Source organism: Pelophylax lessonae (assembly GCF_965119305.1).
Source record: "Pelophylax lessonae genome assembly, chromosome: 7".
Classification (NCBI taxonomy): domain Eukaryota; kingdom Metazoa; phylum Chordata; class Amphibia; order Anura; family Ranidae; genus Pelophylax; species Pelophylax lessonae.
Genome location: NC_138774.1, coordinates 218,844,406 through 218,860,324, shown reverse-complemented (window position 1 = coordinate 218,860,324; position 15,919 = coordinate 218,844,406). Strand labels below are relative to the sequence as shown.

General features: G+C 42.4%; 1 protein-coding gene across 1 annotated transcript in view; it reads left to right on the top strand.

Moving 5' to 3' along the window:
* Nucleotides 1-15,919, top strand: part of LOC309559539 (bile salt-activated lipase-like) — a 49,574-nt gene that overhangs the window by 20,286 nt on the left and 13,369 nt on the right. Inside the window, exons 4-8 of the mRNA XM_082262839.1 lie at nt 3,299-3,496; nt 5,776-5,906; nt 7,193-7,300; nt 10,590-10,707; nt 15,053-15,239. Coding sequence (XP_082118965.1) covers nt 3,299-3,496; nt 5,776-5,906; nt 7,193-7,300; nt 10,590-10,707; nt 15,053-15,239 — 742 coding nt within the window. The remainder of the gene's footprint in view (nt 1-3,298; nt 3,497-5,775; nt 5,907-7,192; nt 7,301-10,589; nt 10,708-15,052; nt 15,240-15,919) is intronic.

The following is a 15,919-nucleotide window of genomic DNA, read 5'->3' as shown; positions in this document are numbered from 1 at the left end:
GGGGAGCGGATGTAAGAGAGCTCTCTAGCAGCAGCAATAGACACAACAGCAGGAGCAATGGAGGAGGGATCATAGGCACAGGGTCCGGCAACTCAGGGCCTCGTTTAGACAGCAGCTCAGGGCCTCGTATAGATGGCTGAACGCCGTCTCTCACTGGCGTGGGCCACAGGATACATCAGGAGGTTGGGAGACAGCAGGAGGTCGGGCAGCGGCTCAGCCTACTCCAGCGTCGTCACATCATCCCATCAGGAGTACCCCCCCTCCTCTCCCCCATCATGCCTCTATCCTTAATACATTTCTATGTATATAGAATAGTTTGGAAAAAAGATTCCCAAATGGAGATACACTCACCAGGGATAAAAAACATATACACTGCCTGGCCAAAAAAAAAAGATGTCGCCACCAAAAAAAGATCACACACTCTAATATTTTGTTTTCTTTTATCACGGCACACATTCCCTGTGGCATTGTTTCAATAAGCTTTTGCAATTTCACAAGATTTATTTCCGTCCAGTGTTGCATTCATTTTTCACCAAGATCTTGTATTGATGATGGGAAAGTCGGACCACTGCGCAAAGCCTTCTCCAGCACATCCCAAAGATTCTCATTGGGGTTAAGTTCTGGACTCTGTAATTCCAATCCATCTGTGAAAATGAGGTCTCATGCTCCCTGAACCACTCTTTCACAATTTGAGCCCGATGAATCCTGGCATTGTCATCTGGGAATATGCCCGTGCCATCAAAAACCATTGATGGAATAACCTGGTCATTCAGTATATTCAGGTAGTCAGCTGACCTCATTCTTTGGGCACATGCAGTAATTATCCAATAGGATAGTTACTGCATGCTTGGTTTAATAAGTTGCTTAGTTTAATTCCAGGTGGCAACTTTTTTTTTTCTTTTTTTGGCCAGGCAGTGTATAAGATGCATCAAATATAATCAAGTACAAAATTATATAATTTAAAAATTGCACAAAAAATACCACAAACATTGAAAGCCATGTAAAAATGTTGATCCTGGGGCATACATGGGAATTCATAATTGGCATATGCAAAAATAATAAGAAAATAGGTTATCACAGTGTGTTGCCATGTTTTTGCATCACCTTACAACATAATCAATGTTCAATAATTACAAAGTACACGTATCTTCAGATCCGAATCCTCTTGGCTTTTTCTGAATGCAACAACTAAAATAACTACTTCTAACCAGGTGAGCAAAAGTGCTTATAAAATCCGTGGAGGTCCTTCGGTCCAGTTGTATATCCTAAGGTTTTGTGTGTCTCAAAATGTACAAGATAGATTGTTTTTCTATTCTTTACAGTAGAGTTCCACCCTATTTTGCAACCATGACCCTACTGGTAGCTGATCCCTGTGCCAATAATCTTTGGATATCTTCATTTTTTGTTTTTGTTTTGTTTAAATAGCTTTTTTTGTTCAAAAATCCCACCACTTCTGGGCCACCTCACCACAGTGAGGTATGTAATTTCTGCTCTCTTATTTGGCTCCTGGGATATCCAGGGATATTCAGCTCCTATGTAAACAATGTCTCCGTGTGCTAGATCTCCTCACAGCCAGTCAGTTCACAACACTTCTATGAATATTTTACCAAATACCTAAATCAGCTGGAGCTGAATAACCCCTGTACATAAAAACACTTAAAATGTGGGGACACAACTTATCCCTTAAATGTCCAGAATTTCTAAATCTTTATATGAAAATAAATGAAACTGGGTATGTGGACAATGTAGATAATGCTGGTATACCAGGAGTAGATAATGCTGGGGTTGTACACAGAGAGAGCCTGTCAGCAAGTCATGACCAATGATTTATGGCCGGAACCTGCTGATCGTCTCTGTACAATCACAGCCCAGAGCTCTGTGTTGGTAAACAACAGAGGGCTCTGTACAGACTAGGGAGCGACCTGTCAGTTTCTGGTCTCTGCAAAGCAGGGATGAGAAGCTGAGAGATGTAGTAGTAGAAGCAGCACACTGTACACACATTGCACATTCTTAGGCACACAGTTAACCCTTTGATCGCCCTAGATGTTAACTCCTTCCCAGCCAGTGTCATTAGTACAGTGACAGTGTATAGTATATTAGCATTGATCACTGTATTAATGTCACAGGTGGTGGCAGTTAGTTCCTTGCAGAGTCAGATTGCCTGCCACACTCACTGTCACATTATAAGTTACTATAACTTCCAGTATATATCCCATATTTTGCAGACGCTATAACTTTGATGCAAATCAATCAATATACACTTATTGGAACTTTTTTGTTGTCAAAAAATTTATGAAGGAATTAGATTTTTTTTTTAATTTTTATTGGATATGTTTTTTAGCAGAAAGTAAAAAATATTTTTTTTTTTTCAAGATTTTCAGTATTTTTTTTTTTTATGATGCATAAAATTAAAAACCCAGTGGTGACAACATTTCAGCAAAAGAAGGCTCTATTTGTCTGAAATAAATTATATAAATTTAGTTTGGGTACAGTGTAGCATGACCACACAATTACCAGTTAGAGTAGCGCAGTGCCGAATACCAATAAATGGCCTGGTCATAAAGGGGGGGGGTTAAACAGCAACCTGTTTTGACAGTACTCCAGGGATCTTTAACAATGATTGCTTAGTAGAGTCTAATAGATTTGCCTAGTAGTAGAATCAAGGTATTGAGTATTTCTCTCTGCCCTTTGTAGTGATCCTGTTGCTGTTCAAATGTCACCATTGACAGGATCTCAAGTGTACCATGGCACTAATACTAGTCCGTTATCTGCATTAGGAGAAAGCTGCTTTGGAAAACTGGTTCAAACAAATGAAAGCTGGAAACACACTGGGGTTGATTTAGTAAAGGCAAATACAATGTGCACTTTGCAAGTGCAGTTGTACTCATTTCCCTCTGATCTTAGTAAATGTAGTAAAGCGTCGCTTTAAGAATACCCAATCAGGTGCAAGGAAAAAAATAATAATTTTTGCTTGCCCACGATTGGATGATGGAAATCAGTAGAGCTTTACCACATTCACTAAACCCTGGGGATTATAAGTGCAACTGCACTTGCAATGTGCACAGTCTGTTTGCCTTCAGTAAATCAACCCCATTTAACTGAAAATGTACTGCATGGTGGCCTTATTCTTCACCTTGTTCATTTGTTCTTCATTTTGTTTTAATGCAGAGAAGCAAAAACCTTGAAAAACACACAAAAACAGCTCCGATATTTTGGGAGCAATGCTGCAGTGAAAGCCTTAAAGGTGAAACTTAATAGCCACTCCATCTCTATTTAATGCTCTTTGTTTCCTGTTCAGTGTCTACAAAACTCCCTGTTATGGTCTGGATTTATGGAGGAGGGTTTCTTCTTGGAGGAGGACAAGGAGCTAATTTTCTCGACAATTATCTGTATGATGGAGAAGAGCTGGCAGTCCGGGGCAATGTTATTGTGGTGACCTTCAACTATCGAGTGGGACCACTAGGATTTCTGAGCACAGGGGATGCCAATGCTCCAGGTAACTATTTTCATTCACTAAAGAGAAAATCTAGACAAAAGGTTTTGTAGTTCTAATGAAGAAATAAAATATTAGCAGATAATAAAATATTTTTAGTAGAGTGATGAAAGGTTATAACAGGGGTCAGCAACCTTTTTCCACTTAAGGGCCAGATTCAATGTATGGGAATGCATGGAGGGCCTCATTTACCTGCTACAAAATGAAGATAACATTACACAGCCCCCCCACCTCTGGCCCTCTTTACATTACGCAGCCCCCTACACCAATGGCCCTCTTTACATTACACAGCCCCTGCAACTCTGGCCCCCTTTACATTACACAGCCCCCCGCACCTCTGGCCCCCTTTACATTACACAGCCCTCTGCTCCTCTGACCCACTTTACATTACACAGCCCCCTGCACCTCTGGACCCATTTACATTACACAGCCCCCTGCACCTCTGACCCACTTTACGTTACACAGCCCCCTGCAACTCTGGCCCCCTTTACATTACACAGCCCCCCGGACCTCTGGCCCCCTTTACATTACACAGCCCTCTGCTGCTCTGGACCCCTTTACATTACACAGCCCCCTGCACCTCTGACCCACTTTACATTACACAGCCCCCTGCACCTCTGGCCCTCTTTACATTACACAGCCCCTGCAACTCTGACCCCCTTTACATTACACAGCCCCCGCACCTCTGGCCCCCTTTACATTACACAGCCCTCTGCTGCTCTGGACCCCTTTACATTACACAGCCCCCTGCGCCTCTGACCCACTTTACATTACACAGCCCCCTGCACCTCTGGCCCTCTTTACATTACACAGCCCCTGCAACTCTGACCCCCTTTACATTACACAGCCCCCGCACCTCTGGCCCCCTTTACATTACACAGCCCTCTGCTGCTCTGGACCCCTTTACATTACACAGCCCCCTGCACCTCTGACCCACTTTACATTACACAGCCCCCTGCACCTCTGGCCCTCTTTACATTACACAGCCCCTGCAACTCTGACCCCCTTTACATTACACAGCCCCCGCACCTCTGGCCCCCTTTACATTACACAGCCCTCTGCTGCTCTGGACCCCTTTACATTACACAGCCCCCTGCGCCTCTGACCCACTTTACATTACACAGCTCCCGCACCTCTGGCCCCCTTTACATTACACAGCCCTCTGCTGCTCTGGACCCCTTTACATTACACAGCTCCTGCACCTCTGGCCCCCTTTATATTACACAGCCCCCTGCACCTCTGGACCCCTTTACATTACACAACCAACGCACCTCTGGACCCTTTTACATTACACAGCCACTGCACCTCTGGTCCCCTTCACATTATGCAGCCCCCCTGCATATTACATGACCCCCTTGCAGATTAGCATATTACACAGCCCTCCCGCAGCTATTTAAGCTACTACTTAAGCCACTTTGTTATGTTTACACAAACATCCCTGTTTGCTAATTACAAGTGTCCCAGTGCCTGTGCTTTATTAATAAAATGCCCCTATATACCTGATTTCTAAACACTGAGGGGCCTGACAATTAGCGGTGGGGGTGTTGTAGGTTGCCAACCCCTGGCTTAGAACCTTTGTGAGATTTTTGTAGTGGTGTCCTTTTGGAAGAGTTAGGATACTGTTGTGTTCCCGGGACAGAAAGGGATAAGAAAATATCACTACAGATACCAATAAAGTGGTTCTAGTTCTTCTATACTATACTATACTATACTATACTATATATATATATATATATATATATATATATACTATATTTACATTTTTTTACCATCTGAGAAAACAGATGAACTGATTGGTCTCCTGCCACTCTACAACTAAGCTATATTGCAGAGTGAAATGCGTTTCTTTCCTTGGATGGATTTGTTTTTCGGTGAAAAATTGTACCAAATGAACAAGTCATTAAAGAGAAGCAGTCATAATTGTGGTTTCTGGCAAGTTGAACAATATACGGTCTTCTTTTACATCTTGAGGACTTCAGTGGCAACATAACCACGAAAATTCCCAGCACTGCCCTGTGCACACATCAATCACAAAGCTTAATGATTCAGTACTAAAAAACTAACATTGCTTTGTTCATGTATCTACTGAAGTCTAAAATAGGACAGATATGGTAATATAACTCCATACCAAATACATTTATCTAGCACCTTAGTCCAAGCTGCAGATGTGCTTTCATGGTAAAAGGCTATTAGATTATCTGAAAGAGCAGTTCATTTAATGGGGTAGCCTACACACCACGTCCACCTCCGTCTTTTCTAAACCCTGTATTATTCCTCAATAGGAAACTATGGTCTGTGGGATCAGCATTTCGCCATTGCTTGGGTGAAGAGGAACATTGTGGCTTTTGGAGGTGACCCCAACAACATCACCCTTTTTGGAGAGTCAGCTGGAGGCGCCAGTGTCTCTCTGCAGGTGACTGAGGGAGTGTGTCGATTAAATTTTGGGCTTGTGTCAATGGCATTAGTGTGACAATACTTTGAGGCGCTTCTGAGATGATTCAGCATTCAATGAGTGGTGCATTTGACCTGCTTCAAGTGGGTTTTGCATTACTATAGACTTGAATGGGAATGCAAAACCCACCTGATCCATCTGACAACCCAGCAAACAAAAATCCATTGAGGAAGACCATAACTTAGACATATATTTATAAAAAAAACTGCAGTGCTTAAAGGATAAGTTCACCTTTTGTAACGTGTTACATGTTATGCCCATAATCAGAATGTAACATGTTACAGATACACCGTATCCCCTTGCACCTGATTGGGTATTCAAAATGTGAAAAAATTAAAGTCTGAAATACTGTAAGTAAAATATAAAGTCCACAGTGCCAAATTTGTAGTGGTTTACACCAATCTTCCTCATAAACAGTGCAAAATCAATCCACGATATGGAAACCACACCTCTGTGCACCTTTACCACGCGCTCTATAAACACGCCTACTAGAGTGTTTTGACTCCATTTTAAAGAAGTCAAAGTACGCTTGCATATATGGGATTTCACTCAGCCCAATAGATTCTTCCCCCTGTATAGACCTCTAGGTTATGCCCAGTGCCAAAACTCCTCCATGTCCTTAAAGAAAACCGGGGAAGCCACATAGTGTAAAACCACAAACTTCCAATTTTGTTCAAATCAACAAAATACAGCTGTAAAATCCATAGGGCTTATACTATTACACAGCCGGTCCCTGAGTTCAGACAGACCGCTTCCAGGTTTCAGGATGTGTGATGACGTCACAAATGTCGGCTCTTTCTTACACGTTTCGTGATATGATGTCTTCTAGGTGCCCCCCTTCTTTGCTGCACACTAAAAGCCAAAGTATGTTTTTGTATATGATGGGTAATTATGTTAAGGGAGAAAAATACATTTTGTCATCATAATAATATTTCATATTTACAATTCCAGCTAGATGTTGGAGCTCTAAGCTCCTTTTTATGTCATTAGACTAACCTTTAAAAGTTCTGTTTGCAAATCTCAGCAGCTCAAGCTCAAGTGTACCCACAGCTAATTGGGTTAGAGGAGGGACTCCTCCCCTCAGCTTACAGGGCTGTGTGAAGATTTAATTAGGGAGATACAGTCTGAAAGAATCTATTTCTGATTGATTAGCTTGCGTTACTGCACTTTACACACTGCCTTTTGTCTTATTAAATTCTTTTTTTAATTTTTTTTTTTTTTTTTACTAATTTTACCGTGTGTCACAGACTCTAACTCCATACAACGTGGGGCTGATCAAACGTGCTATTACCCAGAGTGGAGTGGGAACGTGTCCATGGGCTATTCAGCATGATCCCCTGATGTGGGCGGAAAAGGTATTTCAAATTGATTCTTAAATAATTTGTTATGGAAAAAATTAGTGCTAATCACTAATGCGCACGGGCTTAGGATAAAATAAATGTGCCAAAAAAGGACTTCCCTCTATATATTAATAAACCGTAAACCATCAAAATTGAGGGGGGGGGGGACGTTACTGTAGTTTTTTTTTGCCAATGCCCCCTGAAAATTGTGCCAGTGCCTATAGCTTCTGCTGTCAAGTGTGCACCCAGGGCTGCTGGCTTGTAGCGCAGATACAGCCTAGAACCATATAACCAACCAGCAAGGAGATGTCTCAGGATTGTTATACTTGTCTGTGTAAGGTCAGAGCTACACAGGAGATTTTGCAGTAGTTCACTCACATTATTGACATTGCTTGGGTAGCAATTGATTGCTAAATCCTTGGAGCAGATAGCTTGCTTAGGAAAAAGCTACAGTAGGTTGTAATATCAATGAATCAATCACTCATATTTGGAACATTGATCAGTTTTGCAATATTAAAGCCCAACTCTGGGAAATCTGAAAATCCCAGGCCCACTGCGGGGGTTACCTGCTCTTTTTAGTCTAAGGAAGAGTAAAAGCACTTTAACTTACCTGACCCTGTTCCTCTGGCAAATGGTGCTCCCCCATGCTTCGGCAGTGAACTGTCTCTAAGCATCATCACTTACTATGCGGGGCTATGGATCCTGAACTTATTTGATAATGTTCAGGATCTTAGACTGCAAGGGATCATTTTAGGTTTTCTTGGAGTCGGGTTTTAATCACTACTACATTCTGCTTGTGTGGTTTACACATTAGAAAGGTGTTGTGTTTCTAAAATTGCTTAGTTTCTAGTGGTAGTCGGTTAAAGGATCGCCCAAAATCAGCAATAACCAGTTTTGCTGTCGGTTGCAGATCTGAACGGCAACATTTACGCCCTGAAGAAGGGGTAGTCTCTGTTCCCCCGAAACGCGTTGGCTTTAACATGTTCTGCTACCAATAAAACGGCAATCTTTTGATCTAAGTGGGATTCTTATTGCTGATTTTGGGCACTCCTTAAAACCAAATACCACTAGAAACTTTGGAAACGACCACTAGGTCGTATCTTAAGGTAGCAGCCCCAGACCCCTTAACAAGGGTCCACTGCCTTTTTTCATCAGGTCCGACCAGATTGATTGGGAGTTGATTTCCCCAAGCGGCCCTCTCTCACCTACCACCCACTCACAGAGCCTCTATCGAGTAGGTCAGTCCAGCGCAGCCATCAACTTTTCAAACAAACTAAAATTGCTAAGGGAATTTAGACGACATAGGGATTGGTGAGGGGGTATTCCAATTAGATTTAATTAGGTAATGCTATGTTTTACAGTACCATCCATAACCTACCTGACCACCTGTTTAAAAGTAAAAAAAAAAAAAAGTATTTGCGCTTGCCCATTTCTCCTCCTTAACCTGTTATATTAGCTGAACAAACGGGAATTTGAAGTGATTGTAAAAGATCACCTTGTAAAACAACCCATTCAATTTAACCACTTCCCACCCAAGGACGTTCCTGTCCTGTTTCAGTGGTTATCCCGGGATGGTGGGTGCACCTACAGGCATCATCCTGGTACCATTCTTTGCAGCCAGTGATTCTCTATAATGCAGGAGTGATCCGAGTGGCTAATTAACCAACTTGATCACTTCTGCGGGTGGCGAAAGGGGGTCCCACCCCCCTCCCGCCGCTGCCTCTTCTGAGCTCTCCGGTCCCATCGCAGAGGCCAGGAGTGATGCAGCCTGCAGCAATGGGTGCCCTGTACAGAGAGAGAGCGCAACTGACGTCGTTCCCCTCTCTCTGTAACCCTGGACACCGGGGCAATGAGTAATTTGTCACTTCCAGTTCTGCCTCTTTGTTAACCTGGCCACCAGCTGTGTCTGATCGGCTGCATGGGGGGCCAGAGGAGAGATGGGGGTCTAATAGACCCCAAATCTCTTCATAAAGAGGACCTGTCATGGCTCATGCTGTCACAAGGGATGTTGTTCATCGTGATAGCAATAAAGTTAGCGTAAAAAAAAAAAATGTTTCTTTAAAATAATAAAATGTTTCTTAAAATAAAAAAGCAAAAGCGCCCCGTCCCACCGTGCTTAAACGCAAACGCATATGTTACTTCCGCACACTTATGTAAACAGTGATCGCACCACACGTGCCGCGAACATCAGAGAGAGACAACTAATTCTAGCACCACACCTCCTGTGCTACTCTAAACTGGTAACCTGAAAAGTCGTTTGAAGCGTCGCCTGGGGAGAGTTTTAGGCACTGTAGTGTCCGCCATTCCACGGGCAGATGCAATTTTAAAGCATGACATGTTAGTTATCTTTTTACTCAGTCTAACATCATCTTTCACATTCTATAAAAAAATTGGGCTAACTTTACCGTTTTGTTTTTTTCGATCATGAACGTGTTTTTTTCCAAAAAAATTGCGTTTGGAAAACCGCTGCGAGAAAACCGTGTGGCATAAAGAATTCTAATAAACACCATTTTATTATATAGGGTCTCTGCTAAAAAAAAAATATAATGTTTGGGGGTTCTAAGTAATTTTCTAGCAAAAAATAAATACATGTAGGAGCAAAGTGTCAGAATAGGCTTGGGAAGGAGATGGTAAAAAATAAAAATGAAAGGCAAAACATTTTTGTATAGATATTAAAAAAAATGTTTTTGCCTTTTTTATAAATGATCTCATTCCCTCAGTTCTCAACTGCATAGGAGCTGGAGGGAGGAGGAGAAGCAGCAGCACACTGAGCTTGCCAGTAAATGGCTGTGCAGGGAAAAGCGTGTCAGGACAAGTCTAATCTTTGGAGGAGAGCAAACTGAGTTCCCAGCATGGCTAGAGAACTGACCACCCTGTGCTCTTATGCCTAGTGTGGTCAGTTTTTAATAGGAAAGCAGAGAGATTGGCAGGAACACCAGGGATTTCACATAAAGGAAGCAATACAAAAGGAATGCGCTATCTCATACAAGCACTTGGTACAGCAGGCACATATCAGAAGTGTTGGGGTAATAAACGCTTTAAAAAAAAAAAAAAAAAAAACACCTTTGTTTGTATTTAGTAAGTGCTATGCATCTTGTTCTTTGTCTCATTTATGATGAAGTGCGCTAACTCTCAATGGTCCTCAAGTGGGCATATTCAGATTAATCTGGGGGTCTGCTTTAAGATATGCTTAATTTACATATTCAAGGTCTACAACACTGAAAACAACTAAACAGATTTACTATTAGTAACTACTGAAAAGTCATACAGATGCACATATTAAACATGGCCCTCCTTTTTGCAGGTTGCACAAGGTGTTGGTTGTCCTGTTAACGAAACAAAGGCCCTGGCTGACTGCTTGCGTAAGACAGACCCCAGAGCCATCACTCTGGCCTATCATTTGGACCTAGTCAACCTAAAGTGTGAGTACTCAGCACTCAGAAGAAATGAAGGTGAAATGATAATAATACGGCTGACGCTGAACTAAGACAAACGGTTAAATACACAGATTATGGGATAGGTTCTCCTTATTTAGGGTGTAACATGTTACTATGCAGTAGCCCCCCCCCCCCCCCCCGCACTCACTGTCACATTTTAAAATGGGCACAGCTGCAAGACTACCACAGCATTCCTTCACAGTTCTGTGAATGAAGAAACTACAAGTCCTGTCTGCCACTATGGCAGTCGGCTTGTAGTTTTATAAAATGGACTACTAGGGCGCTGATGAACGCCCTTGCAGTTCATTCACTTTTCCAGCAGCTCTGAAACTGGTAGACTATACAGAGGTATGGGCACAGAACTGTAGGAAGAGAATGTAGCAGCCTGACATTGCACCTGTCATCCACTGATGGTGGGTGCAGTTCTCTACAGGCTCCAGAGAAAAATAAATAAATGCACATTTTTTTTTTTTTTTGCCTGCAAAAATATGTACATTCCATTATACATTTTTCGAAAAAAAAAAGGTGAACTTAAATACATACATTATCTCACAAAAGTGAGTACACCCCTCACATTTTTGTAAATATTTTATTATATCTTTTCATGTGACAACACTAAAGAAATTACACTTTGCTACAATGTAAAGTAGTGAGTGTACAGCTTGTATAACAGTGTAAATTTGCTGTCCCCACAAAATAACTCAACACACAGCCATTAATGTCTAAACTGCTGGCAACAAAAATTAGTAGATCCTTGAGTAAAAATGGCCAAATTGGGCCAAATTAGCCATTTTCCCTCCCCGGTGTCACTCGTTAGTGGTACAATGGGGGGAGCAGGTGTGTTAAAATTTGGTGTTATCGCTCCCACTCTCTTACTTGTCACTAGAAGTTCAACATGGCACCTCATGGCAACAAATTCTGAGGATCTAAAAAAAAAAAAAAAAATGTTGCTCTACATAAAGATGGCCTAGGCTATAAGAACATTGCCAATACCCTTAAACTGAGCTGCAGCACGGTGGCCAAGACCATACAGCGGTTTAACAGGACCGGTTCCACACAGAACAGGCCTCACCATGGTCCACCAAAGAAGTTGAGTGCATGTGCTCAGCGTCAAATCCAGAGGTTGTCTTTGGGGAATAGAGGTATGAGTGCTGCCAGCATTTCTGCCGAGGTTAAAGGGGTGGGGGTCAGCCTGTCAGTGCTCAGACCATACACTGCACACTGCATCAAATTGGTCTGCATGGCTGTCATCTCAGAAGGAAGCCTCTTCTAAAGATGATGCACAAGAAAGCCCACAAACAGTTTGTTGAAGATAAGCAGAATAAGGACATAGATTACTGGGACAATGTCCTATGGTCTGGTAAGACAAAGATAAATGTATTTGGTTCAGATGGTGTCAAGCATGTGTGGTGGCAACCAGGTGAGGAGTACAAAGATGAGTGTGTCTTGCCTACATAGGTGAAGCATGGTGGTGGGAGTGTCCATGGTCTGGGACTGCTTGAATACTGCCAGCACTGGAGAGCTACAGTTCATTGAGGGAACTATGAATGCCAACATGTTCTGTGACATACTGAAGCAGAGCATGATCCCCTCCCTTCCCGAGACTGGGCCGCAGGGCAGTATCCCAACATTATAACGGCCCCAAACACACCTCCAAGATGACCACTGCCTTGCTAACTGGCCAGGCCAATTGGACTTGCCAAGCATGTCTCCAGACCTAACCCCTATTGAGCATCTGTGGGGCATCCTCAAATGGCAGATGGAGGAGCGCAAGGTCTCTAACATCCACCAGCTCCGTGATGTCATCATGGAAGAGTAGAAGAGGACTCCAGTGGCAACCTGTGAAGCTCTGGTGAACTCCATGCCCAAGAGGGTTAAGGCAGTGCTGGAAAATAAAGGCTTGCCACACAAAATATTGACACTTTGGGCCTAATTTTGAATTTTTTAACTTAGGGGTGTAATCACTTTTGTTGCCAGTGGTTTAGACATTAATTGCTGTGTGTTGAGTTATTTTGAGGGAACAACAAATTTATACTGTTACACAAGCTGTACACTCACTACTTTACATTGTAGCAAAGTGTCATTTCTTCAGTGTTGTCACATGAAAAAGGTATAATAAAATATTTACAAAAATGTGAGGGGTGTACTCACTTTTTTGAGATACTGTATATTAGAGCTGTTTTACCTGCCAAATTAAATATATTTCTATCCATTCTGATCTGAGGATTAAACTGATCTCCCACACAGCACAGTCCTGCCTTATAGCAGAGCTTTCTCTGCTGCCGTTTCATTTATAGGTTTCCTCTACACCCTATGACTGGACAGTGAAAGGAGAAGCAGCACACAGATATGCTCATCTCTCCTCCTCTGATATTGCTCCTTGCAATGCAGCACACTGATTGGCTCCTTGTGCTGCTTTTCCCTGCCCCTTCTGAGCTCTGATGTACAGGGACTGCAATGGGCTAATAGCAGGTCAAATTCAGGTACTCACACTATGTTTATAAAAAAAATTTTTATGTCTGCCCGGAAGACTTCTTTCATTTTGGAAATTTATTGCTGACCTTTCCGTCTGAAAATATTAGTTGCCTCTATGTTCTCTTTATTTGGCTGGCTCTCCGGCATTGCTGCCCCAAAACAAGCATAGAATTAGGAAATTTTTATTTTTTAACATTTATTTGTTGCATGCCTTTTCTTTGACTCAGAAACATTGAAGCCAAGACACAGCCAGGTGACTAGCATTTTTAGAGGGAGACCAACAATGGCAATCCTATATAGAGTGGCGCTAAATATCCAATAAATATTGAAAAAGCTTGGTATTAAAATAAATATAGATGTAGTATGAAGTCCAAATTGTGCTGAAACAAAAGTCCTTTAAACAATATGCACAGCATCCGTCACCAAAAAGTTCATGATCCTTAGTTATCACCTCCACACTTAAAGCGGAGTTCCACCCATTTTTGTGTTTATTAAAAGTCAGCAGCTACAAAAAGAGCCTTGTTTCTCCCCCTCTTCTCCCCGCAGCGCCGGCATCTCTAGTGTGGGAACCCGGCTGTGACAGCTTGTGGCTTCACAGCCAGGAGCGCACTGTGCATGTGTGAGTCGTTCTGCGCATCCTGAGTGGATGGGAAATCTTTTGGGACCTGTGAACGTGTCCCAGAAGATTGCAGAGAGGGAGGGGGAGAAGAGAAGTGGGAATGGGTACCTTTCAAATCTAGGTATCCACTCCCCCCCCCAAAAGAAAATGACATGCCAAATGTGGCATGTCAGGGGGTCAAGAGGCCTTAAAGCGGAAGTTCCATTTTTGGGTGGAACTCCACTTCAAAGAGTGCTTGCTTACCAGCTTGCACGGACCTCTTATTATGGAAGGTCAGTAATGCTTGCGGCTCAAAACTCAAACAGGGCCTTTGTCCATCTAGGGGAACTTTTTTTTGGAATATAGAGATCCACCCTCAAGATGACTCGATCACGGAAGATCCCACAAAGAGAGATAAACTCGCCATAGCATAAAATCCTTAAAAGTTTTATTTACTGTATATCAAAAAAAGATTGCACTCAAATTAAGAAGCTTTAAAATTCACATTGGTAGTATACAAGCCGGCTGGCTCTTCGTAGTAGCCCGTCCTAACGGGATATAAGAGGCATGGTGAGGTCAGCACATCACTCGATCCGACATGTTTCGTCACGCACTGACGTCGTAAGGTGAGGTGTGGTTAGCATGTGTCCAGTACTTATAGCGGTGAGTCAGTATTGCTCTGCTGACACTGTCAGTATACACATGCACACACACGCAAATGTGTTTGAGCTTTGGGGTACACACCCTAATGCAATAGGCTGCGCACACCTATGAGCGCATCTCTATATAGTTTTGTTATTGGGACTGTGTGTATCTCATAGCAGAGTTGCTGTTTCTAAGTATAATGCTGTACAGAAATAGCACAGTTTTTCTCTTTTTATAAAGACCAACAATGACAGCCTGCATATTTTTCTAATGTCAGGTGCTGAAAGCAAATCTTTTCCATTTTAGGCCTTTCAAATCAGAAGTTCAACCTAAGGGCAGATAACGCAAGAGACCTGCTATTTCCCTGCTAACCAGAAAACCCAAATCTTGCTCACTTGACCACTATCCATCAAGAGCTCCCTTCTTATTATGCTCTCTCTGGATAGTGGGGCCGTTGGTCTGTGCAGGCTTTATTGCTCTTACAAAGTCATTGTTGCTCCACCAGACTATCAATGTTTGATTATATGGCTTGACAACTGTGCTTTTTACACAAGAGCCTATTTTTATCTGGATGACTAGTAGATTCAGCCCTGCTCTCTTCATTTCCTGCAGATCCCCTGGTACACTATCTGGCTTTCTCACCAGTCATTGATGGCGATTTCATCCCAGATGAGCCCCGGAATCTGTTTGGCAATGCTGCTAATGTGGACTATATGGGCGGAGTAAACAATATGGATGGTCACCTATTTGCTGGGATTGACATGCCAGCTATAAACAGGCCTTTACAGAAGATTTATAAGTAAGTGTTAATAACAATACAACTGTGGTAGTTCATATGGCTTGAGTTTTTGGCAATTCCTTTCCTGGAGCTTCATATTGTTCTTGCTGACCTTCTGAGAATGCTGGAAAGAGGAAAATTAAATTAGCCAAATAATACTTTATAAACAATGCAGAACCCAAACCCTCAGCCTTACATCATGCTTCAAAGAAGTTATAGCAAAGTTTCCATTGCATTATGGGATTTGACCCATCATTTCTTTTGTTTAATGGCCACACAGACACTGACCATTAAAATAGCATGGAAATGAATACTGACTTCCAACGTAACATGAAAATTTATACTGACCACCAATGTAACTGGGGAATTTACACTGACCACTGATGTAGAAAGGGAACTTACACTGACCACTGATGAGGCAAGGGAATATACACTGACCACTGATGAGGCAAGGGAATATACACTGACCACTGAGGAGGCAAGGGAATATACACTGACCACTGATGTAGCAAGGGAACTTACACGGACCACTGATGTAGCAAGGGAACTTACACGGACCACTGATGTAGCAAGGGAATTTACACTGGCAACTGATGTAGCAAGGAAATTTACACTGACCACTAATATACCAAGGGCATTTACACGGACCACTGATATAGCAAGGGAATTTACACTGACCACTGATGTAGCAAGGGAATTTA